Source organism: Oncorhynchus mykiss, chromosome Y (assembly GCF_013265735.2).
Source record: "Oncorhynchus mykiss isolate Arlee chromosome Y, USDA_OmykA_1.1, whole genome shotgun sequence".
NCBI classification, from domain to species: Eukaryota; Metazoa; Chordata; class Actinopteri; order Salmoniformes; family Salmonidae; genus Oncorhynchus; species Oncorhynchus mykiss.
In genome coordinates this window covers 29,433,552-29,455,410 of record NC_048593.1, presented here as the reverse complement: position 1 = coordinate 29,455,410, position 21,859 = coordinate 29,433,552, and the positions used below count along the sequence as shown (strand labels likewise).

Here is a 21,859-nt window from a genome sequence, read left to right as displayed (position 1 = left end):
CCAGGTAAGAAGTTTTAGGTTGTAGTTATTATAGGACTATTTATCTCTATACCATTTGTAGTTCATATACCTTTGACTATTGGATGTTCTAATAGGTACTTTAGTATTGCCAGCCTAATCTCAGGAGTTGATAGGATTGAAGTCATAAACAGCACAATGCTTGAAGCACAGCGAAGAGCTGCTGGCAAATGCAGGAAAGTGCTGTTTGAATGAATGCTTATGAGCCTGCTGCTGCCTACCACTGCTCAGTCAGACTGCTCTATCAAATCATATACTTAATTATAATATAATAACACACTGAAATACGAGCCTTAGGTCACTAATGTGGTCAAATCCGTAAACTATCATTTCAAAAACAAAACATTTATTCTTTCAGTGAAATATAGAACCGTTCCGTTCCACCGTACGGGTGGAATCCCTAAGTCTAAATATTGCTGTTACATTTCACAACCGTCAATGTTATGTCATAATTACGTAAAATTCTGGCAAATTAGTTCGCAACAAGCCAGGCGGCCCAAACTGTTGCATATATACTGACTCTGTGACTCTGCTTGCTATGAACGCAAGAGAAGTGACACAATTTCCCTAGTTTAATATTGACTGCTAACATTAATTTAAAAATGCAGATTACCGATTGATATGAAAACTTGAAATCGGCATTAATTAATCGGCCATTCCGATTAATCAGTCGACCTCTAGAATGAAGCACACTGAGATGGAGCCTGAGAAGCTGGTTATATACACAGTTGTAACGTGGACCTTCCGGGATACGGATTGAAAAGAGCCCTTAGGTGTGACTAAGTCTGACTTTCTACCAGAGTCCTCAACTCTGGTAGAAGATCTAACTCTGGTAGAAGATCTGCCTCTACTGAATGCCTGTGTATCTCATATCAGTTCCTGTACGGCCAGGGACCAGGCTTGCTTTAAAGAGCAATCCAAAGTCAAGGTTATATGAATCAAGCAATTATGACTTTGTTGGAGTGAAACCATGCCACCCTTGTACCCTGCAGAACCAGGCATTCCCTCTTCCCCCAATCCCCTCTTTATCAGTTGAACTTTTCTCCTATTACCCAGTTGAGGCTGGTTACTGTAGTGTTTCAGCAGTAGAAAGCTATTTTCTGATCTGTTATCTATGAGAGTAAAAATGAATTTAAATAATTTAGACGCTTGACCTGTCGTAAGCCTTGCCAGATGTCAAATGTCATAGCTCAATTGTTATTCCAGACAGTTTTCAGTATCAAGAGTTGGTTTGACACCAAGCATAGCACAGGAGGATAAAGATCACAATAAAATGTCAAGGGCATGTATAGTCAATATGAACAATCAATATTCTATAATATACTATGTATTATTCATTCTGGTCTATTGAACACTAAACATAAATCACAGAAAAAAAAGCACAGTACTGTACATCCTTATTGTTGATATTGTCCTTAATCAGATTATGTTTTTGCGAAATCACCAGAAATAGGAAAGGAATGTTTTTCAGGTATGGGCACCCCTGGGAGGGAAGTTTCTGCTCTGCAGCTTCAAAGGATTTCTTTGGTCCTTGGGCTGTAACAAAAGTTTATGTGCTCTTATTTTGAAGTGTGTTTAATACATTTATTCATATACTTGTAGCAAATAGAGGCAAGATAAAGTGTGCACCTCTGCATGTATTTTTAGTGTTTCTTGTTGCTAGGCGACCTCTCAAAGAGTCATTGTCTTTCTGTCATTGTGTTGTCTCTTGTCGTTGCAGTTAGGTGGGCGTGTTGGTTGTAATTTCCATTTAAGGTCATTCTCCTCGTCTCTCTGACTCACTATAAAGTAAATTAGCTATTGTGAAAGAATTAATCTTATTGAGAGAGAGAGGGGGGAGAGAGAAAGAGAGAGAGAGAAACAGAGAGAGAGAGAAACAGAGAGAGCGCACTCAGGAAAAGACTAGCGGACATGGATGCCCTAGGATAGTGAGTCATGATAGAGCCCCCACGCCATGAGGAAAGTTTAGCAACACAACTACTGTATGATACATTGGATGGAGTATGAATTTATATGATTCAACTTCCTATTTAAGTATTTTGAAAGATGCACTGTTTGAGTTGTGTTCTGCATGATGTTTGTATGGTGCTGTGATTGGTGGACAGTTTCTAATTAAAATATCAAAGGGACAGGCTTCCTGGGTGGCGCAGTGGTTAAGGGCGCTGTATTGCAGCGCCAGCTGTGCCATCAGAGACCCTGGGTTCTCTCAGTTGATGCATTATGCTGGCCAGTTTGTATTTTCAGCAATCCTTCGACAATCTAAATTAAATTAAAACTATTTGACAGAAATATCTGGGTTGTTCCACGAAATGAGTGCCTTTTGATATTTTTTTTGTGTGTTTTTAAAAACAGTTTTACCCCTTTTTCTCCCCAATTTCGTGGTATCCAATTGTTTTAGTAGCTACTATCTTGTCTCATTGCTACAACTCCCGTACGGGCTCGGGAGAGACGAAGGTTGAAAGTCATGCGTCCTCCGATACACAACCCAACTAAGTCGCACTGCTTCTTAACACAGCGCGCATCCAACCCAGAAGCCAGCTGGCAACACTGGCAACCTTGGTTAGCACACACTGCGCCCGGCCCGCCACAGGAGTCGCTGGTGCGCGATGAGACAAGGAGCCCTAGCCCAAGCCCTCCCTAACCCGGACAACGCTAGGCCAATTGTGAATTGCCCCATGGACCTCCCGGTCACAGCCGCTTTAGGACAGAGCCTGGGCACGAACCCAGGGTCTCTAATGGCACAGCCGGCGCTGCAATACAGCGCCCTTAACCACTGCGCCACCCAGGAAGCCTGTCCCTTTGATATTTTAATTAGAAACTGTCCACCAATTTAGATTTTGAAAAGCCTGTTATATTTAGTGAAGTTCCCTTTAATATAAACCACATGGAGAATTCAATATAAATAAAGACTTGCTAAAGTGACAAAATTCTGCATTTTGACATGTCCCTCAGTACACCCTCTGTGACTTCCAGGAAGATTTTAAACCACTTAATCCCAAAATGTCCTCAAGTGTTCAGCATCATTGTAAAGCCATAGTTATTTTGTTGCTTTCACAAAGTCCTTTCTGAAGATTATTATGTATTATGTGATTAGTGATTCATAAAAACAAAAAAAACTGTCCCTCATTTTAAGGTCAACCCTGTTACGTCAACTGAACTCTCGTTTTAATATGATGAAACTATTGTAATTTTTAAAAATGTAATCAAAATAAACATTGAACAACTAATAGTCAAATCATAGTGTAAAAGCAGGTGAGCTGGATCTACTATTGTTGGTGTTTTGTGGTGGAAAGCTGAGCAGGTCAATAGAAAGACAGGCTACATTATTTTTGTACTATTTTTTTTTTTTGTGAAGCTTGCAGCCAATTGCCCCTCTCCCTGTTGCACACAAACTTACATTTCCCCTTTCACAAGAGGATTTATGGCTGATTTAAGATGAAATCGTCAACTGTGTTACGGTCAACTGTGTTACTTTATTTGGTACTTACTATACTCTTTTATTCATTTACCTCTTGAGATGGGAAAACTTGTTTTTTTATTAAATTCTCTTTATGACAGAATTTGATTAAATCAAATGTTGTTTTTTTAAAACCAAGTTACACATCTCAAAAAGTACCAAATTGGTGGAATGACCCAACACCTACTGCACTCATCTAAACATTCAGTAATTGTTCTACTGTCACGGCCCCCGTCTCTGCAGTGCAGGGGCGGTTCCTCCTGCAGGCAGAGCAGGGTCATTAGTGATTGGAGTCACCTGGGCTCAGGGTATTTAAAAGGCTTCACTAATCACTCTTCTCTCTCTGCTCCTCCAGGTATGATCCTGTTTTGTTTGTTCCTTTGTAGTTTTGCATAGTTTTCACTCAGTCATTCATATACACAGATTCACGCATCCCTGCACTTTACATACACCTTACATTATGATACTTTCACACCTCATTCCTTTTTCTTTGTTTAAAGTTAATGGTTTGGTTTATAATAAAGAACCTTTTTGATTGGCCAATACCTGTTGTTTGTGTCCCCTCATTTTTGCCACAGGCTATGAGCCGACCTGTGACACTACAGTATTATTGTCATGTATTCTGGTCTATGGTTGCGTATACTTCCCAACAAAGAGTGTGTGAGTGCGTGAGTGTGTGAGTGAGCGTGAGAGTACATGAAAGAGTATTACTTTCCAAGCATTCTTATATTCCAATTGCACAGTCATGTTGAATGTTGTAATAAAAAATGTTTTTGCTGTTCTCTAATGTATTACGTTTCTTAATTGAATTTCACAATTTCTTAATTTTGAAAATTAACATTCATCTTCCAAGTTCCAAAATGGCAGAAACTAAGTTTTAATGAAAATTAAATAAATGCATTCTTAGGGAGAGACATTGCTTTCTAAGATCCGGTGTTACCAGAACGTCTGACAGATGGTTCCCGACCCAGACATATTCCCCCAAAGACAGGAGAACTGCACAGCAGTGCAAAACAGTCATTAACGAGAGAAAGGGAGAGACAAGGAAGAACAAAAAAGTCTGAAGTGCAGAAAGACAAAGAAAACAGAGAATTGAGGCCTCACAGGGAAAACAGAGCTGCCATAAATACCCCTAATAATTCAATTACTTAAACTGCAGCAGAGAAGTCTAAAGCAATATGACTGGGCCAGGATGATAAGGGAATAAAAGCAAAATAATTGTTGGCCCTATGCATTGGGGCAGGTAGCGTTCTGCCGAACCCAGATTTGTCCATCTGACTGCCAGATGGTGAAGCGTGATTCATCACTTCAGAGAACGCGTGTCCACTGCTCCAGAGTGCAATGGCGGCGAGCTTCACACCACTCCAGCCGACGCTTAGCATTGCGCATGAGGATCTTAAGCTTGTGTGCGGCTGTTCGGCCATGGAAACCCAATTCATGACACTCCTGACAAACAGTTCTTGTGCTGATCTTGCTTCCAGAGGCAGTTTCGAACTCTGTAGTGAGTGTTGCGAGGACAAATGATTTGTACGGGCTACACGCTTCAGCACTCGGCAGTCCCATTCTGTGAGCTTGTGTGGCCTACCACTTCGCGGCTGAGCCGTTGTTGCTCCTAGACGTTTCCACTTCACAAAAACAGCACTTATTACTGACCGGAGCAGCTCTAGCAGGGCAGAAATTTTACAAACTGACTAGTTGTAAAGATAGAATCCTGTGACGGTGCCACGTTGAAAGTCACTGAGCTCTTCAGTAAGGCCATTCTACTGCCAATGTTTGTCTATGGAGATTGCATTGGTGTGTGCTCAATTTTATACAGCTGTCAGCAACGGGTGTGGCTGAAATAGCCAAATCCACTAATTTGAAGGCGTCCACATACTTTTGTATATATAGTGTATATATTCATACTGATGGGATAATCGCGAGCTCAGGCACATCAAATACCAGAGCTGGACAAGTTTGAACATAGATGTAGGGCTGGTAGTTAATAATGCATTTGAGCTGAATCACATTCTCTGCATATTAATGTTCGGCTTCACCCAAAGGAAAAGCAGCATTTTCTCAGTGATGGCTAAGCGTCTTTGGACTGTCAAGTGTGTCTAAAACCCTGCGGCTGCCTCTGCATGGGAGATTGCCCATCCTTCCTCCCTCTCTGAGCGTGCAGTGTACCCCTCCCCAACACTGGCGCACCTAATCCACATAGATGTCTACCAGGATTTGTGTTTAGGATTAGTATTGTTATGCAACACTTTATTTTTGTCGTTGAAAAAAGTCTGGGGGGAAACCTCCTCCGCACCTGCCACAAGCCTCTCATCCTGAGAAAAGGATTCTACCTCAAGTGAAACCTTCTGGTTCTCGCCTGTAGTTTGAATGGATTCCGTGAGGATTCGTTACATACATCTGCTCTTAGTTGTAACTGTTTAACGTGGCCCTTCATCTGGGTATGTAGCTGTCTTGAAAGTGCCAAAACCGCAGTTGAAGGTGGACACCCCGCCTCTGCTTTTGTAAAAAGCTAAGGGATGTGCTTTGAGAAATGTGGGCCCAGATATCAATTCAATGTCTATTTCAAGTTGGCTCCACATCATTTCATTGAGATGACGTGGAAGCAACGTTGATTCAACCAGTGTGTGCCCAGTGGGATGTCATTATGTGTACCGTATGTCTATGCTTTGTTGAGCTCAATCAGTTAAGGTAACAGAACCTTGCGACTCAGAGCCTGATGATGGCTGCCAGAGGGCGCTAAATAAGATGAAAACATTGAAACATTGTTTTTATGACACAGTGACTTGAGCCAGACTTATTGTTATTGCCAGCTGTATTTTCCTGTGCACTGCAGTAACAACTTCCTCCACTGTAATTCACTGTCATCCATCACACATCGCAGTTGCCACGGCAGCAATTCATGCATGACTCAGCTTAATGGTCAGTGGATCACTTGCACATAGTTGTTATTGGAAATTGATTCCATTCTGTTCAAGTATGCTTGTCATGTATCTAAGCTGAAGGTGTTGGTCATCTGACACATGGACACACTTTTTGCTCAGTGACATAATTTTGTTCAGTGTCACAAATGAAAACAATTTCATATAATGACTTATGCAATTGGAACATGGATATTGCTGCGGGGAAATGAGTTTGAGTTGTTTTGTAAAAATATCATGTACCCAGCACATATAGTATAGCATGTACCCAGCACATACAGTATAGCATGTACCCAGCACATACAGTATAGCATGTACCCAGCACATACAGTGAATCTCATGAATATACACACAATACCCCATAATGACAAAGCAAAACATTATTTTTTTTGCAACTATATAAAAAATTAAAAACCCTTATTTACATAAGTATTCAGACCCTTTGCTATGAGACTTGAAATTGAGCTCAGGTGTATCTTGTTTCCATTGATCATCCTTGAGATGTTTCTAAAACTTGGAGTCCACCTGTGGTAAATCCAATTGATTGGACATGATCTGGAAAGGCCACACCTGCCTATATAAGGTCACACAGTTGACAATGCATGACAGAGCAAAAACCAAGCCATGAGGTCAAAGGAATTGTCCATACAGCTCTGAGACAGGATTATGGCGAGGCACAGATCTACCAAAACATGTCTGCAACATTGAAGGTCCCCATGAACACAGGAGCCTCCATCATTCTTATATGGAAGAAGTTTGGAACCACCAAGACTCTTCGTAGAGCTGGCTGCCCACCCAAACTGAGCAGTCGGGGGAGAAGGGCCTTGGTCAGGGAGGTGACCAAGAACCCGATGGTCACTCTGACAGAGCTCCAGCGTTCCTTTGTGGAGATGGGAAAACATTCCAGAAGGACAACCCTCTCTGCAGCACTCCACCGATCAGGCCTTTATGGTAGTGGCCAGATGGAAGCCACTCCTCAGTAAAAGGCATGACACCCCACATCTGGAGGAAACCAGACACTGTTCATCACCTGGCCAATACCATCCCTACGGTGAAACATGGTGGTGGCAGCATCATGCTGTGGGGATGCAGCAACGTTCCTCATCCAACCTGACAGAGCTTAAGAGGATCTGCAGAGATGACATGAACTGTCAACTGTGGGACCTTATATAGACAGGTGTGTGCCTTTCCAAATCATGTCCAATCAATTGAATTTACCACAGGTGGACTCCAATCAAGTTGTAGAAACATCTCAAGATTGATCAGTGGAAACAGGATGCCCCTGAGATTAATTTTGTGACTCATAGCAAAGGCTCTGAATACTTGTGTAAATAAGGTATTTCTGTTTTTATTTTGAATAAATTTGCTAACATTTCTAAAAACCTGTTTTTGCTTTGTTATAATTGGTTATTTTGTGTAGATTGATGAGGTTTTAATTTTTTATATAATCCATTTTAGAATAAGGCTGTAACGTAACAAAATGTGGAACAGTAAAGGGGTCTGAATACTTTCTGAATACATTGTTTTGGACAATGAATCAATCACATGGTGAATCTTGTTAGTTGTCTTCATAGTGCCAGCTCCAAGAGTGAGGATGAATCAGACCCAGAGAAAAGCAACCCAAAGACATGGCTAATGTTATCCCACTTGATTTACTCTGATATACAGCTATGCTACTGTATGTAGCACCACTTGATCCAGTGTTTTCCATGTGAATTATACATGCAATATTGGTGGGTGTGTTGCAATAGAGCACAAATAATTCAGGTAAGATGAGAATGGGGAAGCTCACTGAAGCATTAAAGACTGTGCGATCTAAATTTCATATTGAGCCGACATATGCAGCATTTACCGTGAATGCAGTCTCTAATAGCGAGGGAACATTGCCTTTAAATTTCAATCAGACTGTAACACTGAACTTCAGAGCTACGGAATACATCCATCCCCATTCTCCCAAATGTCTGGTGCCTAAATCAAGTGAAAATGCCCTGCTAGAGTTCCACACACTTAATGATAATCACATCAGTACCAGCATAACCCTTGAACAGTAAGACACCACAGCTTTTCACACCTGTCAGATCGTTGAAAATGGAATTGATATTCTGCTTAGAAAGTTCATATTTGTGTGTATTTTTTTTAACTTGAAAATATTAAAGCTAAAAGGCTTTCTGTTATGGTAGATTTTACCCCCCCACACACACACACACACACACACACACACACTTAAGGAAGAGCATTTACGCTTTGCTACATTTTGCTGATTAACTTTTAAACAACCGAGCCACTCCTGTGAAATCCTCATGTATTTTTTATTGGCTTTTTGTAGGACAGTGCAATCTTCACTTGACAAAGAGCATTCACAGAGAATGAGGAGGGAGGAGGAAACTGTGCCATGGAGGACCATACTGCTCTAATCTAGATCACTGATACACATGGCCACGGAGCCAATGACATGCTGCATTGGGGATGAAGGGATGAGGTACACAAACTCTGAAATCCCCCCAGGCTGCAATACACAGATAGAATTTGCAGGTCCTGCTCAGGCACATTCTCAGCCAGGATATTGTACAGCTGGGATAGTCCACTGGCTCCACTGTCAACCATCAGCCCGGCTGGAAAGAAAAGATGCCATCTGTAGGCTCAACAAAGTATATGTTTCTTGGCCAGACTGCATCTCAGTAACCGTTGGGACCATGTCATATTGATATGGTATGATGATAGAGGACGTGGCTTGGAACCACATTTCCAGAGAAGTGTTTTCATCTTATCAAACATTACAGTTGCCCTTCACCAAGCTCTAAGCATGACCAAATCCCCTGCTTCGGTTGATCTTCATCCCTGCTTCCCTCACCACTTCCATTTAATCTGAGTCTTAACAATCTTTCAATATCAGCCAGCCTTATCTCCATGGCCTCTGTGTTCATAGATACAGTATCATTAATGTCACTGTTCTGGCCCTCCAGTGGTGGAATGACAACACTGTCAACAATGGTAAGGATGAGGCATTGCTTCCCAGGTACTGTAGATAGGAATAATGGTTGCTGTCTGACCTCTGGTGGTAGGCCTACCTTTTTCACAATGACCTTTCTCACTTATCTTGTTTTCTTCATAGCGTTGATTTCACATTACAATTGTGTTAATATCCACTGGGGAAAAACAAGTTGAATCAATGTTGTTTCCACATAATTTCAACCAAAAAAGTACATGTGATGACATTGAATCAACGTGGAAAACTGATTGGATTTGCAAAAAGTCGTCAATGTAAAGGGAATTTAGTCTTTTTTTTCACCCAATTAATTTAACCTAAGGAAGTGAACGTTATTGATAATAAGGGCTATTTGGAGAAAATCAGACCTCTGAAATGAAAACGGATGCCCCTCCCTTCAGCAAAATAGATTTGACCTGAACCCTCCATGAATGCATGAAAAAAGGGTGACCCTCTCCTATAACCCAAATAATAATGAAACATAAAGTGGATAGCAGAGACCATATCTACAGACCAGAGCCTTAGCCTTAGAGCCTTAGAAACTGTCCTGTAAGCATTACATGGCAATGCAGGGATTTTGCACAGGGCTGCGTGACAGAAGGTTGAGCAGAAGTGGGATTATCTACTTTATAGTAAAAGCATTGCATGAATCTATCATTGTATTTGCAGGTCCGAGAAAATTTAGATTTTTGTAAACATTTCATGCAATTCTACATGATTTCACATATAAGCAGAATGTTTTTTAATCAATCAGTGTATTTATAAAGCCCTTTTCACATCAGCAGATGTCACAAAGTGCTATACAGAAACCCAACCTAATAATACCACACAAATTACTGAAATTACAGGCTAAGAATGGACAGAGTTCATCTTATCATATTTCTCCAATGCCAAATCAGTGTGTTTTGTTTGCAACGAAACTGTCCTTGATTGCAAATAAATCAATCTGAGACATCATTAGGAATCTGGGCATGGTCCTTTCAAAAGTTAGGCCTACCTTTCCACTCCAGACAGATTATAACACAGAAAAATGGAAGGTTAACTGCTGGCTACTCTTCCTCCATGGCTTAACCCAACGAGAGAATGTCTTAAGAGTTTCCCCAGAAGCTGTCTGTGTTAAAACCTCTTATATTGTACAGAAAGTGAACATCTTAATCAATTGATAGTGACAGAATTAGATTACTTCACAGGCAAAGTACATTTTTTGTCTCCTCGGCTATAGAAGGTTGTATGTTGCTCAGCCTCTGAAACAAAACAATGATATCCTAATATGCATCGAAATAAATTAACATATTCTCCAGGTATTTTACAGTTCATTTCTAGCATAAAGCATTGTGGACCAAAGCACTGTTATAGATCACTTTACATAATCAGATATGTTTACTTTCTTCAAAATCTTAAGCTAACTAGGGGTAGGCCTGTGCTATTTGCCATTTTCATTAATAAAAGGTAGACATATGGCATACCCTCTTATACCCTCTCAATTCAAGTCTTGGTTTTAACTTAACAGCCCTTCAATGACAGGCTATTTAAAGAGTGGAGGAATTGACTGACAAATGTATGGATATAGCAGCAGCCTAATTTCTTCCGTCAAACAGGTAGGCCTACCTCTTATTTCTCAAATAGGAAGAAATAGGCTCCAACACAAAGCCCTCTTGTTATCAGTAAAGTCTATTTAAAATTAAGACATTTTAAATGAATTATCCCTACTTGAATTTGTTTAATTTCAGCACCATGAGCTGTCCATTTCCGATTAATTGTTCCACGGCTGCTTCTTCAAGTTTCAGCACCACAATGTAAGTTACTTGAATCTGGCTTATTGTGAGATAAATAACTCTGATAAATAGGCCTACATCCTGGGCAAGAAACATATTATTTTTTATCAAATCAATTATAGTAGAAGCAAGATATCAAAGTTGACCTCCGGTCCTCCTCATCTTTGCGCTCTCCTTTTCAAACTGAACAGAACATAGGTCGCTAAAGGTCAGTCCACGGGCAAGATTTTTTGGACTATGCCAAATAAATACATTTTGGAAGAAGCCTTTGACTTTCCTCCTGAACTGACACCTTAGGCCTACACAGTACAACCATTGGTTAGGCAGTACACAAAAACGTTTTTGATCAGCAAGAGCAGAGCAGGCCAGGGCTCAGGGTTGGAATATCCCTTGCAGTGTGCAATGCAGCCTAGATATATTTACACCATCCCTGCAGCTATCTTAGAAATATAACATTGCTCTGTGCTTCTCTGAGCATGCACTTCATAGCCTATAGGCTATGGATAATTTGATTGAGACCACACTAAATAGCCTATAGGCACACTTCATTGATATAGCCCCAGCTGAGAATCAGAGATGAGGGGCGGAATTGGGCACACATTGATACAGCCTAATAAGCAACTAATTCAAAAACACTGACAAATATTGAAATTTCATCAATTACAAATTACATGACCCTCCCCTGGACTAGATACAAAAAAATACTGAACCCTCCCCTTGACTGAAATTGAAAAAGCATGACCCTTCCCCAATTTCCTTCAGGTAACCATTATGTACATTTCGATCCACCCCTAAATCCAATGACAGGTTGAAATGTTTGATTGATTTCATGTTGAATTCACATTAGTTGACAACTCAGATGTTTCTACAACTTGATTGAAGTCCACCTGTGGTAAATTCAATTGATTGGCCATGATTTGGAAAGGCACACGCCTATCTACTGTATATAAGGTCCCACAGTTGACATTGAATGTCAAAGTAAAAACCAAGCCATGAGGTCGAAGGAAAGGATTGTGTCAAGGCACAGATCTGGGGAAGGGTACCCAAAAACTTACTCATTGAAGGTTGCAAGAGCACAGTGGCCTCCATCGTTCTTAAATGGAAGAAGTTTGGAACCATCAAGACTCTTCCTAAAGCTGGCTTCCCACCCAAACTGCGCAATCGGGGGTAGAAGGGCCTTGGTCAGGGAGGTGACCAAGAACCCGATGGTCACTCTGACAGAGTTCCTCCGTGGAGATGGGAGAACCTTCCAGAAGGACAACCATCTCTGCAGCACTCCACCAATCAGGCCTTTATGTTAGAGTGGCCAGACGGAAGCCACTCCTCAGTAAAAGGCACATGACAGCCCGCCGGGAGTCTGCCAAAAGGCACCTAAAGGATCTCAGACCATGAAAAACAAGATTATCTGGACTGATGAAACCAAGATTGAACTCTTTGCCCTGAATGCCAAGCGCCCCACGTCTGAAGGAAACCTGGCACCATCCCTTAGATGAAGCATTGTGGTGGCAGCATCCCTACGGGGAAGCATTGTGGTGGCAGCATCCCTACGGGGAAGCCTTGTGGTGGCAGCATCCCTACGGGGAAGCATTGTGGTGGTATCATCCCTACGGGGAAGCATTGTGGTGGCAGCATCCCTACGGGGAAGCATTGTGGTGGCAGCATCCCTACGGGGAAGCATTGTGGTGGTATCATCCCTACGGGGAAGCATTGTGGTGGCAGCATCCCTACGGGGAAGCATTGTGGTGGTATCATCCCTACGGGGAAGCATTGTGGTGGCAGCATCCCTACGGGGAAGCATTGTGGTGGCAGCATCCCTACGGGGAAGCATTGTGGTGGCAGCATCCCTACGGGGAAGCATTGTGGTGGTATCATCCCTACGGGGAAGCATTGTGGTGGCAGCATCATGCTGTGGAGATGTTTTCAGCGGCAGGTACTAGTAGACTAGTCAGGATCCTTGATGAAAACCTGCTCAAGAGCACTCAGGACCTCAGACTGGGGCGAAAGATCACCTTTCAACAGGACAACGGTCCTAAGTACACAGCCAAGACAAAGCAGGAGTGGCTTCGGGACAAGTCTCTGAATGTCCTTGAGTGGCCCAGCCAGAGCCCGGACTTGAACCCGATCTAACATCTCTGGAGAGACCTGGAAATAGCTGTGCAGCAACTCTCCCCATCCAAAATGACAGAGTTTGAGAGGATCTGCAGAGAAGAATGGGAGAAACTCCCCAAATACAGGTGCCAAGCTTGTAGCCGAGGCTGTCATTGCTGCCAAGGGTGCTTCAACAAAGTACTGAGTAAAGGGTCTGAATACTTAGGTAAATGTGATATTTCAGGTTTTTTGTTTTTATACATTTGCCAAACTTTCTAAAAACCTATTTTTGCTTTGTCATTATGGTGTATTGTGTGTAGATTGATGAAAGAAAGAAAAACGATGTAATCAATTTTAGAATAAGGCTGTAACGTAACAACATGTGAAAAAAAGGGGTCTGAATACTTTCCGAATGCAATATAGGTCACAATGGCGTGGCCTATCCATAAAAAGCTGAAGTAAAGGTGCATGATTCATAATCATTGACATTTGGTACTTGGGATAGTCCAAAATAGAAATATGGCGATTGGGAGTCTACAATGATGCATTACGTAAGAGTTATTTCCATGTGATTTATCTATAAGATTTTTTTCGGCTACAGGTACAATTAAATGCATATTATATTTCACTTGGTAAATAACGATGTGTTAGAATGTACCAAGTGACAGGGCCTAATACCGGATTTGGACTGTGCAACAATTTTGCCTATACCAGTATAGGACTGTAGGTCTACAGCTGAAGGAGGTGAATGTTCTGTATGCTCACTTATTTGTTTGACCTGCCTGTAATCGATAATTTAATCTGTTTGAAGTATTTGCGTGAGTATTCTAGCCTAAATTATTTTAATGCGTAGCTCAGTAATTTTGGAAAATACAATGCAACTTCGGTCAGAGAGAACAATAGCGTATTGCATACCCAGTATTTAAACTGCTGATAAGAAATACACGTCGAATAACCGCATCTAATTTCGAACCGGTCTAATCTAGACGGGCATAGGACAATGGCGACGTTAACAAGCCAGGATTCAACCGCTCAAGCGCGGGTTTATTTCCAAACGCCTCCCGGTACCGAGGATTCAGAAGTCGTCCAGAAGCAAGGCCGGGTAACCGTGAAATACGATAGAAAAGAGCTGAGGAAGCGACTCAATTTAGAGGAGTGGATAATTGAGCAGTTAACGGATTTATACGACTGTGAGGTAGGCAATGACACAATCTATTATTTGTTTACAGTAAAAAAAATCCCCATTCGTTTTTTGTTTTTATTTTCAATGATCTCTACCTTGATTGGGATTGATGTAGGCTATAGGATTGCAGTAATATTAAAACCTAGGGGCTACAATAATATAAACAAATATGAGTGGGAATTACAGACACAATGTAGGGCGTGGCCACATAATTGTAATACTGTACTAAACATGTGAATAAATTAGGTGTCTGCTCAGGTAGCGAGTGACAGAATGTGCTGTTTCAATAAAATGTGTGCATAATGTATTGATAAGTAGGAGGATAGGCCGGTTGGCACTGAGTTCTATGGCCACTGCACCTGCAAAGCAATTACAGTACAGCCTGCCTACTCTGTTGGATTAGCATGTGATGACCACTTCAAATGTTACATAATGGCAATGCCTGATTGTCTTTAACAAAGGAAATATCATTGACTATGGATAGATATCCTACCCCACACTCTCTGCTTCTCCATGGAAATGCGTTGGCACATACTGCATGACAGTGCACAGCATGACATGTGTGTGATATATTCAGCATGAACAACTATGAGGTGATCATCTTCATGAATGATCCCTGTAAACAACATATTTTTACAGCACCCCTTTAGGCATGTCTAGAGTCCATTGGCTCCAGTCCTCGAGTACCCCTGACAGTACACATTTATGTTGTAGCCCTGGACAAACATGCCTGATTCAGCTCATTGAGTGCCTGATGATTAGTTGACTAGTTCAATCAGATGTGCTTGTCAGGGGTACTAGAGAACCAGAGTTAGGAACCACTGGGCTTGAAAACTGAATTGATCAGGTGTTTTGACACACAATAACACATGAACTATTCACATAAAGGTGTTGCAGCAGCACCTATGCATCAGATAAGTTGGGAACAACATGGTTAACATTATAGGTTGAGAAGTAGCACGCAGCGCCGGCACATTACGCATTATTGGACAGTAACGACATTGACCATTACCTATGTCACATGGTCCTCAGAGAGACCAACTGGACTAGTAAAGTGCTAATTGAACTAATAATTACCTTGGCTGGAGCAGAGGGTGACCTATAGTGGGAGATATGAATGTGATTTATCAGTGTTTTGATTTAGGCAACTCTGGTACTCAGGGTTGTGCCAGGGTCAGAGGAGATGCTGAGTGTTTTCTGATTGGCCTATGTTATATGAGTGTGGGCTCTTGTAACTACTATTTGACCTCCTGACTAGGTCCTTGGGCTGTAGATTATAGGCATGTAAACAGCAATACAGTGTACTAACTGGAGATTGTATTGTAATGTTGTATTTCTATAGGGATGTCTACTTCTAAACAGTCATGTTCAATTGAGTAGACAGCAGTCAGGAAGTCTGTGTGTATTGTTATCAGTAGACACCACATAGGGGGTTCAGCCCATCCTGTTGTGTTGAGAAGCAGAGGGAGGAAGCTAGGGACATTGGGGACCTATGGAGGATGTTCAGAGGTGAGACTGCTGTACAAAAATATTGGGTTTGATCCTTAGGCTGTCTGATATATTCATTAGTTTTTTTCTACTCTCCTCTCTCTGTTGTTTTCTCTATATTTTCTGTGTCTATGTCTTTGTCTATCACCATCACTGTCTCTCTCACTGCCTTTGCCTCTCTCAGGAGGAGGAGATTCCAGAGTTGGAGATTGATGTGGATGAGCTGTTGGATATGCCCACTGATGGAGACCGGGCATCCAGGGTCAAGGTGACCGCTAAACCCTATTCTATATTGAATACAAATCCACTATTGTTCATTTGTATCGAGGGCTGAATCCTTACTTTAGGTCAATCTCAAAATGTGATGGGAAATCTCCCATATCATTACATGCATTTACAGTTACCCATGTTGATTTCAAGTTAGGATTCGGCTCTTCTAATGGAGTTAATTTCCTCTTTCACTTCGTACTGTTTCGCAGGGTTTGCTGGTTGACTGTTACAAACCTACAGATGTAAGTTCAAAATTAGAATAATATTATTATCTGCTTCTGTTATTATTCTGCTTCTGTTAAGCTTTAAACCCAGCATTAGAGTGACTGATCAACTGAAAATAACTGTCTGGAACCAACTTCCCATCCATTGTTTTGACTGTTTCTCAAATAAATGAGTAATACAGTAACATGTATGATAACAGTTGTTCAGTCTCACATCACCCTCCATTGTTCATTTACTGCAGGACTTTGTCGCGGCTCTCCTAGAGAAGGTTAAAGGTCTGCAGAAACTCAGCACTCCGCCCAAAAAGAATGAAAAATCTTCTCCTTAGCTTCAGAACACCCCCAACTGATTACAACTCAGTTCTACACAGGGACACCCAGCTAGAAACCCTCAGCACCTAGAATCCTTCCATCAGCAGGATTGGTAGAGGGAAGAAGATCGACCAATCAAATCTCTGCAGCAGGGATTACTATGTCTCTGTCTTTGTTAAAACTATTTGTGGATTTATAATCATGTTATACATATACAGTAGTAAGTGATGAGTGTTCAAATATCAGAATATAGTACAGCATTGATAAACTGATGACATGGAGGAAGAACATGACAACATTTAACTTGAGCTATAAGTCACCAACAAAGCATGACAAGTACATAAACCTCATGACAGCTCATAGTGAGTCATGACAGATGCAACTTTATGCAGTCTAACAAATGTAACTCTTTAGTTAGTTGATTAGTCAACATCACTGTATGTATAGTAACAGCTAGAAATAGTGAACTATCCTTGGTTGGTAATAGTTGGAGCCATGTCATTTTTACGATACTAGGATTTATAGAGAAGCAAAGTGTTACTCGAGAATGGTTTATTTGGGGAAACGTTAGGTAAGTCTGTGTAATGATTTCAAGCCGAGCACTGTCATCACCTGTCTAATATATTTTTTGAAAGGGAAGCATGAAGGGCTTTTCAACATTTCACACTGGACTACTGGGAGTGAACATTATGCTTTTTGTTACACCTTTGACATGAGCAAGTGTGGACAGTTATCAATGACAAACACCAGCATGCCACACAAGGCACTGTAATAACATCAGTAGCCTACGCGTTTTCATTGCGCACATTTTTTGTTAAATATACATTTTGGGAATAATGCATGACTGACTCTATAAAACACAGGAAAACATTTGCAAATTAGGGTTAGAGCCCATTTAAATCCATGACATGAACTTTCACTACAGTGAATGCTTTTGAGTCCTACTATAACATATGGTTCAACTGTTTTCCCCTCCATATCCTCCACCCTGGTGCCTGAGAGTGACGGGGTGGGTCTGTTTCTCAGACCTGACCCAAGTAGATAAAAAGCTATATAAAGCGAAGGCCTTTCTACTTGTTTCTCAAACCCAAAACACTTAGTCATTAACCATACAGTAAGCACTGCGAAAAGGACTTCGGCCTTAGAAGACCACAGCAATGATTGTATCGACTATTGTGGATTAAGCAATGTCTTTGAAAAGTATGACAATTGGTCCTGCATTTCGCTGCGCCCGCATGTGTACACCTCATTACTATAATTCCTTAATCTTTTGGACCCCATTGAGATGTTATTTTGGGCAGGCTTTTAACTACCAGATTCGCAGTGCATCTCCTAGAACCTGCATCACGTTGAAGACTGAATCAAATCACGAACTGGGTTACTGCGTTAATTTAGAGTGCTGGAGGTACAGTAGGCGACTGCATAATCTGTGGTGTGTGTGTTTAAGATGTGATTGCAAAACTGTAGTGACGTAATGTAGCAATACTTAATGGTGCTGTTTAACAATTTGTTACATTTTTATTAAAATTCAATACGTGTTTTACCTACTCTGACTTGCGTGCACTTACGATGTTATTGTAATGTACTGTAGCTAAATATCTTGCAGGAAAAAAACACTAGCAGTCACACTTTTAAAATCCAAATATCTTTAATCAATTTAAACAAACTGAAACATGAACATTGGTCAAGTCTTATATACCAATGAAGTGAAATTGGAATTCCAAAACTAAAATTCATTGACAAATACTCCATTCAATAGAGCCTGAAAACCCATTGAACAGTGCACTATCACTTATCTTGTGCTACCATAGTGCATGTATGTTGTTCGACTAGTTCCCTCAGCATGATACGTACCCTGTAAGTTACACTTATCAGGCTAGTAAAATACTCAAAAATGACAATTCATTTAAGTCAAAGAGCTAGTTGGTCTCACATTTAGAAAAACATAACACTGGAATGATGGAAGGGGCAATTTTGAATGCGGAACTAAAAATTATTATTTGCTTGCAAAAATGTATAATGTTTAAGGCATTGGAGTTCAAATTCACCAGGGAGTACCAGTTACATATGATGTTAGCTATAGTTGAATAGTATCTATATTATGTAGGATCTTCAACAGCTTTTAGCACTATACAGTATTTCAGTGCAACGACTAATGCTAAAGAGAAACAGTCCCCCTGTGCGTTGTCTTGGGTAAGTAGGAGTTAAGGAAGAAGTTATGGTAGGGCAGCCACAGTGACTTAAAAACAGCACTAACAGGCAGCTTATTTTGTTTTAAGTTGATGTTCACTATAAGTCAGACCTCCTCTCGATGCCGAGTAGTTCCACTTCAAAAATGAGAGTGGCACCACCTGTTGGAGACACAGGGTAGTTACAAACTAATATGGTGGAAAGCTATTCACAATAAAGACATGGTTACCTCAGAGACCGACTTGTAGAGCAAGCCAGTGGTAGATCTAGAGAAATATCAGAATTACCTGGAATCTTAGGAGGTGCTCCTCTGTCTCCGTATCCTACAAAATAAGTCATGTGAATGGAGAGATCAGAACAGTGGGAGTGTAGGAAAATGGACTACAAGGCAAGACTTATCTTGTGTAATAATGGATGGGTTAATATAACTCTAAGCAGGTGCAATAAAATAAAAAATGACCTAGATTCAGTCAGCAGTAATGTGGTGAAGCCTGTGAAGTATCAGTGGTCATTGGGACAGTGAAATGTGAAGTATCAGTGGTCATTGGGACGGTGAAATGTGAAGTATCAGTGGTCATTGGGACAGTGAAATGTGAAGTATCAGTGGTCATTGGGACGGTGAAATGTGAAGTATCAGTGGTCATTGGGACAGTGAAATGTGAAGTATCAGTGGTCATTGGGACGGTGAAATGAAGTATCAGTGGTCATTGGGACGGTGAAATGTGAAGTATCAGTGGTCATTGGGACGGTGAAATGTGAAGTATCAGTGGTCATTGGGACGGTGAAATGTGAAGTATCAGTGGTCATTGGGACAGTGAAATGTGAAGTATCAGTGGGCAAACTCACCGAGCTCTGAGGGGATGACCAGTTTCCTCTTCTCTCCCTCACACATTCTAAAGAGAGAAAGTGGGATTGATGGATTAAGAACCTTGAATGCAGGGGTCAGAAATCAATGTTGTTGTTTTTTTACACCTTATATCCAAAAGAACATCACTATAGTTTTTACACGGTCTACAAATGTAAGTCCTCACAAGTCATCCAATGCATGAGGACACTAGTAGTCAACAGGGGGAACGTAAAAAACAGGCACCAACCCGAGCAGGCCCTGGTCCCAGCCTTTGATGACTTGTCCGGTTCCCAGAGTAAAGGTGAATGGCTGGTTCCTTGGAATGCTGCTGTCAAACTCTGTTCCATCCTCCAGCTTTCCCTGCAGACAAACAGTTATTGACTAAACACACGTTGTCCACCCAATCAAAGGATCAGAGAATTCATCTAGTACTAAAAGCATAGGCTACAGCTAGCTAGAACTGCAGTGCATAACATGAAATTTCTCTCTAGACCTGTATGTACCTACATTGTACCTAAGACCTGTATGTACCTAAACTTGCATTCGTAGGCTAGGTTGTAGCAACTTCATGATGGGTATATGGAAAATCAAAGTATCAAGTAGTAGCCTAAACCTATCGCTGTTAAATTGAACTAGGTGAAATGAATATGAATGACAGTCATCCAATAGAAATAAGACCATGCGCATTATTTTTTTTAAATCGGATCTTAAACAGCACTGACCGCCACTGCATAATAAGTGTATACTTTGCATTTGTACAATTATTTTGATGTGATATGAAAGTAGAGGGCTTTATGTTTCTAGAACCATACCACAATTGAGAATCAATTCACGTTTAAATTAAGTATTTGGCTGTTTTTTGACTGTTTTGGCAGCCAGAGCCAGCCCTACATATAATGGGGTCTTAGAAGTCGGCTAGTAAAGCTAGCCTACACTCCTTAACAGTACATCTTGGCCTAAAATGAAAATATATACTGCTTTAGGACATGTTTTTCATTCAGTGTCTAAATGGAGAAGCATCTCAATTTTTACTCACGGTGTAGTGCATGTTCAGCACATCCCCTTTACGTGACTTGATGGGGCAGTTGTCAACTCTTTTCTTGATACCAATTTGGAGCTTCTTTTTGTCGCCCCCGCGAACTGCCGGAGCCAGGGACACCAGAGTGACCACAAACAGCAGACAAAGCCTCATTTCTGGAGTACACATGAGAGAGTTAATGTTAAGACAGAGTGCAAATCTCATAGGCTTCCATCTGGCTACCTAACGTAGTTTATAAACTTGCTACACGTCATCATCAATGGGCGCATGATTGGAAAAATAAAATGGAAGCTGTGTAGCTGAGCTAACTATATCTATAAATCTATTTGTGATTCAATCATAAATGGGAGCATATGTGTGTAAGTTTCATTGTCATTATCAAAACATAAACATATGTTTAATAGTTATATGGCTACATAGAACTATAAGCCTCAAGCCTGACGATTGGGGCAAACTAGTTAACTTAACGTTAGCTAACGTTAGCTAGCTAGTATCTGTTGTGCCAGTATCTGATATCCGTTATGACAATTAGTTTAGCTAGGTTCCTCAAAAAATGTGCGTTTCAAAAAGCTAGTCATTAATCATTTCTCAAAAAGCTTACCAGTGTTAATAAAACACAAAAGATGGTCGGTGTGCTTCCAAATGTTCCGAAGCCGAGTGATTGAATGAATGTCCCAGATATGGCTACGCAATGATTTTCTGTCATGCTATTGGTCCGTTCTCAGAGCTAGCAGAGAAAATAGCAACTGTCCGGCAGGTGGTGGCAAAGTATGTGATGGAATAAAAGCACTAAAGCAGACCGATATGTTGTAGCTACATTATATTGATAATAACAAACAGGAGCATAATATTTTTGAATTATCATTTGACACACAATTATCATCACACACACTCATGCGGGCACACCAGAGGAGGCTGGTGGGAGGACCAATAGGAGGACGGGCTCATTGTAATGGCTGGAATGGAACTGTATCAAACATGGAAACCACATGTTTGACGCTGTTCCATTCCACCCATTACAATGAGGTTGTCCTCCTATAGTTTCTCCCACCACCCTGTTGTGC

General features: G+C 41.0%; 2 protein-coding genes across 2 annotated transcripts; one reads left to right on the top strand and one right to left on the bottom strand.

The window, feature by feature from the left end:
* Positions 1–13,691: 13,691 nt before the first annotated feature.
* LOC110509961 (protein phosphatase 1 regulatory subunit 14B) lies at positions 13,692–18,266 on the top strand. The gene is made up of 5 exons (XM_021591201.2): positions 13,692–13,793; positions 14,229–14,437; positions 16,098–16,181; positions 16,393–16,425; positions 16,650–18,266. Exons 2-5 carry the CDS (start codon positions 14,243–14,245, stop codon positions 16,734–16,736), a joined length of 399 nt encoding a protein of 132 aa, XP_021446876.1. The 5' UTR covers positions 13,692–13,793; positions 14,229–14,242; the 3' UTR covers positions 16,737–18,266.
* Positions 18,267–18,348: 82 nt separating this feature from the next.
* LOC110509962 (peptidyl-prolyl cis-trans isomerase FKBP2) lies at positions 18,349–21,553 on the bottom strand. The gene is made up of 6 exons (XM_021591202.2): positions 21,397–21,553; positions 20,793–20,950; positions 20,004–20,116; positions 19,756–19,802; positions 19,197–19,232; positions 18,349–19,070 (listed from the first exon to the last, which is right to left on the bottom strand). Exons 2-6 carry the CDS (start codon positions 20,946–20,948, stop codon positions 19,009–19,011), a joined length of 414 nt encoding a protein of 137 aa, XP_021446877.1. The 5' UTR covers positions 20,949–20,950; positions 21,397–21,553; the 3' UTR covers positions 18,349–19,008.
* Positions 21,554–21,859: the final 306 nt, after the last annotated feature.